Source organism: Scomber scombrus, chromosome 8, assembly GCF_963691925.1.
Source record: "Scomber scombrus chromosome 8, fScoSco1.1, whole genome shotgun sequence".
NCBI classification, from domain to species: Eukaryota; Metazoa; Chordata; class Actinopteri; order Scombriformes; family Scombridae; genus Scomber; species Scomber scombrus.
In genome coordinates this window covers 9,184,952-9,190,951 of record NC_084977.1, presented here as the reverse complement: position 1 = coordinate 9,190,951, position 6,000 = coordinate 9,184,952, and the positions used below count along the sequence as shown (strand labels likewise).

General features: G+C 46.1%; 1 protein-coding gene across 1 annotated transcript; it reads left to right on the top strand.

Annotated features, from left to right (window-relative positions):
- The first annotated feature begins 542 nt into the window (after window positions 1–542).
- On the top strand, window positions 543–5,681 carry nrl (neural retina leucine zipper). The gene is made up of 6 exons (XM_062424220.1): window positions 543–1,160; window positions 1,296–1,577; window positions 2,652–2,867; window positions 3,141–3,261; window positions 4,379–4,489; window positions 5,626–5,681. The coding sequence occupies exons 1-6, from the start codon at window positions 543–545 to the stop codon at window positions 5,679–5,681; spliced, it is 1,404 nt and encodes a 467-aa protein (XP_062280204.1).
- The last annotated feature ends 319 nt before the right edge of the window (window positions 5,682–6,000 follow it).

Below are 6,000 nucleotides of genomic sequence, written 5' to 3'. Positions count from 1 at the left end.
GTCCATTCTAAGGTAACAAAAATGTTATTTTCAGGTGATTATACACTTATTAAAATAATGAAATACTTATGAATATTATATTCCATTTCTACCAATATATCTGACAATGGATCCCCTAATTCTTACACACTGGTCCTTTAATACACCAACAAGTGGAGATTTCTGATGCGTTTTTATATAAATGTGATGGTGGAGGAGGATTCTCTAACACAACTTGATATTAATGGCTTATAACTGATAGATAAGGTATCTTATAGACATCTAAACTTTTTGATAGATGTATTCCTGAAAAAAAAGTTTTGTTCTTTTTGTATCTCACACCCTCTCTTTTCTATTCCATCTTTCCCTCAGGACAAGGGACACAGACACAAGGACAAAGGGACGTACAGTTTCTCACAGAGGAAACTCACCAGTCTACTTCCTGACTTCACCCCTGCTGCTGTCTATGAGCTGCACTGAGGCAGAGGAGTGGACTGTCCAACAATCCTGACACACAGAGAAGCCCTGTTGAAGCTCCACCGGCGGCAGCAGCAGCAGACACCATGTCCTCTCCTTCCCTACCCATGCCCTCTCTTCCTCCCAGCCCTCTGGCCATGGAGTACCTAAACGACTTTGATCTCCTCAAGTTCGAGGTGAAATCAGACACTCCTCCACTCCCTGCTCAATGTTCATATCCCAAATCTGGCCTCCCCCAGGACCCCTCCAGCTCCCCGTACACCAGCCACCCCCCGCAGGACTCTAGTTTGAGCTCCAGCCCTTACAACTCGCTGCCACCCTCGCCAACGCTCAGCGACGCCCACCCGCCGCCCTCGGGCTCGTCCTCCCTGTCTTCGTCCTCCTCCTCCATCTCCTTCCCCCTCTCCATCTCCAACAGCTTCACCTCTGGCATCAGCTCCGGCTCTCAGGGGAACATGGAGGGCAGCCCGGTCCACGGTGGGCCACAGGGTCCCACCCCGGCCTCTCTGGAGGATCTGATCTGGCTGGCAGCGCTCCAGCAACAGTTTGGAGGTGAAGCAACAGGGCCTGCCACTTTACTGGGAGCCTTGGGAGGGGTGCCAGAGAGAGGGGACAGAGAGAGGGGGCCGGTGAATGGCTTCCTGGGCTGTGAGGATGCTGTGGAGGCTTTGCTGAATTCGGCTGCTGCAGCTGTCAGCTCACAGGTAACAATGTGGTGTTTCTACCTGATATTAAGATTATGAGTCTTATATCTCTAACATGACTTTTAAAGAATGTTGAGTTGACTTTTTCTCTTTTCCTCTTTGCTGCCTCAACATCATCATCATCATCATCTTCAGTTTCCGGGTCTTTCTCAGAGTTCGAGCAGCAACCTGGGAGACTCCAGCAGTGACAGCGGAGGTGACATCTCCTGCACCAAGGGGACAGACATGTGCCATCGCCCGCTCGTCTTCCTTTCATCCGCCCCTCCCTCGCTACCCAACGCCGCCCCCACCTCAGCTCCCTACCCGCAACCACTCAGCCCCCAGGGCCGCCTTCATCACCACCACCATCACCAGCACCACTTGCACCACTCCATGCATGGCAGCCATCATCACCATCACCACCCACAAGTCAATCAGGTACACAGGGCAACCACCTATGTATAAGAGAGAGACTGGTGTGGGTAATTTTAAGAGGTGAAGGAAATAAGGTAGCATTAGATAGCAACAGTGTAGCATTAGAGGGTTGAGCGGATGGAGAGAGAGAGAGAGAGAGAGAGAGAGAGAGAGAGAGAGAGAGAGAGAGAGAGAGAGAGAGAGAGAGAGAGGGATCGTGCAGTGAAGGATTAGGATTAGCACATTAGAACATGGTTATTAATGTCTTTGTCTATCTGAAGTATCACCTCAAGCATTGATTGCCACGTTGCAAACAATAAGTGGGGTTAAATCTTTGTCTTTGAGGGCACAAAGTCTTGATTCCCCTTGATTAAAACATTTATTATATACGTATATATGTTCATATTTTCACTAATTCATGATTCATTGAAGGAGTCTGTCAGATGCTACTGTCTTTTTCAATTTTAGACACCTCTGTATGTCAAAATACTTCAATCAGAATTCTAAGATAAGATAAACTTAACATTTGTGCAAACCACTTCTTTTATCTTTAAATCAATTGCAGTGATAATTCAATTCAATAACGCTTTAAATAACCAAATGTGCTCCACCAAGTACCAATGAAACCCAGCATTGAATGCTCTCTAGGGCATCTATTCTGAATTGAATTTTAAATGGTAGGCAAACTTTGAAATTTGTGTTCTGGTCTATCAGGAAGTCTGTATGGATCTCTGGGTGCGGTATGTGGAGCACAGTGTGAGCTTATGATAATATCTGCTATTATTGCTGTGCGTAATCCTGATAACTGTCACCCACACTTAGTCAGATTACATGACAGATTATGGACATGTGGTGCCGAAATGTGCCCCCTGATAGACATGCAAGCTCACACACACACACACACACACACACATGGTATGACACCTCACATGTACACCACTGTCCTATTTTTCAGTCCGCTCCAAACCCTCCCTTGCAATTTCACTTCACACTCATCTCACTGTATACAGTCCAATCATTGCCAGCAAGTGTTATGTTAATGCCAATTAACACTGAGAAAAAGCATATTCTCTGTGTGTTTTCTCCATCTGCCAGCAGTGCGGGGTAAATGAACGCTTCTCTGATGAGCAGCTGGTGAGCCTGTCAGTGCGGGAGCTGAACCGGCACCTGCGTGGTGTGAGCAAAGATGAGGTGGTGCGCTTGAAGCAGAAACGCCGCACGCTAAAGAACCGTGGTTATGCCCAGTCCTGCCGTTACAAGCGCTTACAGCACCGCCACGCTCTGGAGTCTGAGAAACATGTGCTCACACAACAGGTACACACACATCCCTGCGTTCATGACTCTCACTGACAAGCTTGATATGTCATCTCAGGCACATATGAGCCTTATCCTTTATCAGATTTAATCCTTAACCTTATATCAAGCCTTGATTTAGAAATTCTGACCCTTTAATACCTCCTAAAGGAAAAAAAACTTCCAGTGTCTGACATCCTGAGAGCCCCCTCAAAAAACCTAAAATCTCTGTAGTTTACTTGAACTCTGCACTGCTCAGCAAACAAAAAACAACAATTTCTTCTCCCTCCTCAGTTGGAACAGCTACAGTGCGAGCTGACTCGGGTGCTGAGGGAGAGAGACGCCTACAAGGCTCGCTACGAGAAGCTCCTAAGCACTAACCACAGCACAGGCGAAGCCCCACCGACCCGCACCAGTAACCCACCTTCCCCGCCCCCTGACTACTTCCTCTGAGTTGAACCTACAGCGGGAAGGGGGGGAGAAAGGAAAAAACAGAAGAATGAGAAACAAGACCAGCCAACATGGAGCAATCAATGATGAGTAATAAGACTTGAGGAAGAAAACATGGATGTGTATGTGCGTGTGTGTGTGTGTGTGTGTGTGTGTGTGTGTGTGTGTGTGTGTGTGTGTGTGCATGTGTGTGTGCATGTGTGTGTGTGTGTTTGTGTGTGCACAGTGAAAGTGAAAGAGAGACGTTGGCGGGCAGTTTTGGGACGATACAACTGTGAAATCCACCCCTGGGTGATTAAAGGGGAATTGACTGTTAATTCATAGAGTTAGACTCAGCTCTAGGCTGCTTCATGGACTCAGTTTTACTTCACTGTGAATGATAGTTGCACAAAAACTGGCTGAGAGAGCTCCTCCAGATCTTTTTGCTTGTGATATCAGTGCAACAGTGGACAAAAATGCTTTATCTTTGCAATAACACTATCAATAGTCCCTGACACTGCTGAGCATATTGTCTATGCAATATTATATAGCTGATCTAGCTGCAATGTACTCTCCAAATGAGTGGTTGAGGCTCAAATGTAGTTTTGTTTTTTTTATAATAAGCTGCTAAAGCTGCAGAGGTCTGAGTAGTGCAGTGGTGCTGGATGTGGAGTGGTATGGGCTTGGAAAGTATCCACGGCATGCAGTTGTATTTGCCAGCTAATATTTCACAGTTGCCTACCAAAGTGTTTCAGCTCACCAAGACTTGTAATTCTTTGTAAAATGAATAATCATAGATTAAAGAATGTACAAGGATACCTTTCATGGGAATCTTCCAGTGATTGTGCTAAATGATTAGTGGGGAATTGCTCTTGTGTTTTAGCAAAGAAATCTACCTTTTTCTAGCTGGAAATGGCAACTTTCAGCCATGGACAGTGGCAGAAAAGACTTGCTGTTTGCTCTCAACTATGAGTTTTTATAACATGCAAAGAAGTGGAGCTGGTGGTGCGCTTAACTGAAGCAACTGCATATGGTGAAAGAGACAAAGAAACCCACCGCAGCAGGCAGAAAGAGTGTGGCATGATTTGTGTGGTTGTGTCCAGTTCTCCAGACTAGAGAGGCTATTTTTGGACAAATTGAACACCTCTGTAACAGGGACAATCACCATATTAATGCAACATGCAGCACCACAGAGCTGGTCACTGTGGACTCGGGTACTGTGGGCAACGGACGCAACAGAAAATGAATGGTGCAGGGATAAAAATGCAAAAAATGGAGACATCTTCTTAACTGTACCATGAAATCATTGCCAGGGTTCATGCATTAGAGCTATTTATTTTGTTTGGGTGTAGGTTAAATAAAATTGTTCTTTTATTTATTCACTTATTTATTCAGTATTTATTCATTGTTTATTTATGTACTGATTCTAATTTTACTTTACTGGTTTTATTTCATTAGCGTGTATTTTTACTTTCCTACAGTTTATTATTTTATCCAATTGTGAATTAGAATTAACATTATTACAAAAATGATGGCCATTATCAAGGTTTCCTGCTCCTATTGTAGTGTGGTTTCATATGCATATGAAATAAACAAAGTACTTTACCACCCCCTGGCATGCTGTGGTGTGTTTTTGTACACCTTGCACACAGGTTTTAACCTCACCTCCTTTCCATTCACCCCACTGAGCATCTCCCACTTTCAGTCTTCCGCAGGCCTTTTCTCTCCAGCTTGCCCTGCAGCCCCATGCCCTGCTCCATCCCTCTCTTTATCTCTGTCCCTCTATAGTGAGGCAGTGACCCTGGGTGTGCGCTGTTTGGGATGACCTCATCTTCAGCTCTACCTCCCTCTCTGTGTCTCTCGCTCTCTCTCTGGCCTGTATAATAGGAGCAGGATTAGGGCTATAATAGCGCCCTGGCTGCTCACTGCCGGAGTCTATTGTGGCTTTGTGTGGGAGGGGCGCACCACCGCACAGCACCGCTCATGGCCACCCTTACATTCTGACAGAAAACATGCCCAAATACTTGGATCAGGGACTAGAAATGACTTGATTCAATGAAATCTGAATGAGTCAGTCAAGGAAAAGGTCATGTGTGTTTTCAGCAGGATACAAGGGAGGAGAAAAGAGTGGCAGACTGGGTGTAGGTAGGTAGGTTGCCCAGCCTCAACCAAAGGATACCAAAATGACATATTTTTAAACGTAAATCCCTGAAGAACACACACACACACACACACACACACACACACACACACACACACACACACACACACACACACACACACACACACACACACACACACACACACAACTAATGAGTGAAGGCAACTCTTGTGTTGTGCTGCCCCCCAGCGGCCGGCCTCAGCATCGCCTCCATCATCTTCCAGGGGTCAATGAGCGCTTCGTGACACTGAGCCACTTTCCACTGCTGCCTGCCTCCCTCCCTGCATCACACACTCTGCTGCTCCACTCTGCATTACTGAGCCACAGACACCTGCAGCAAACACATCGCGCCAGTCCCTCTCGGGTAGAACTAGTTTGATATCTCTCCTCTGCAGAAATATCCAAATCTGGAGAGCAGCAGTTATACGCGTCAAGTCAGTGAGTCATAGTTTGGAGAGCGGTGATGAATGACGGTGCTGACTGCAGGACTGGACCTGGGCCCGTGTGATAGTGATAGTAGAGAGAGAGAGAGAGAGAGAGAGAGAGAGAGAGAGAGAGAGAGAG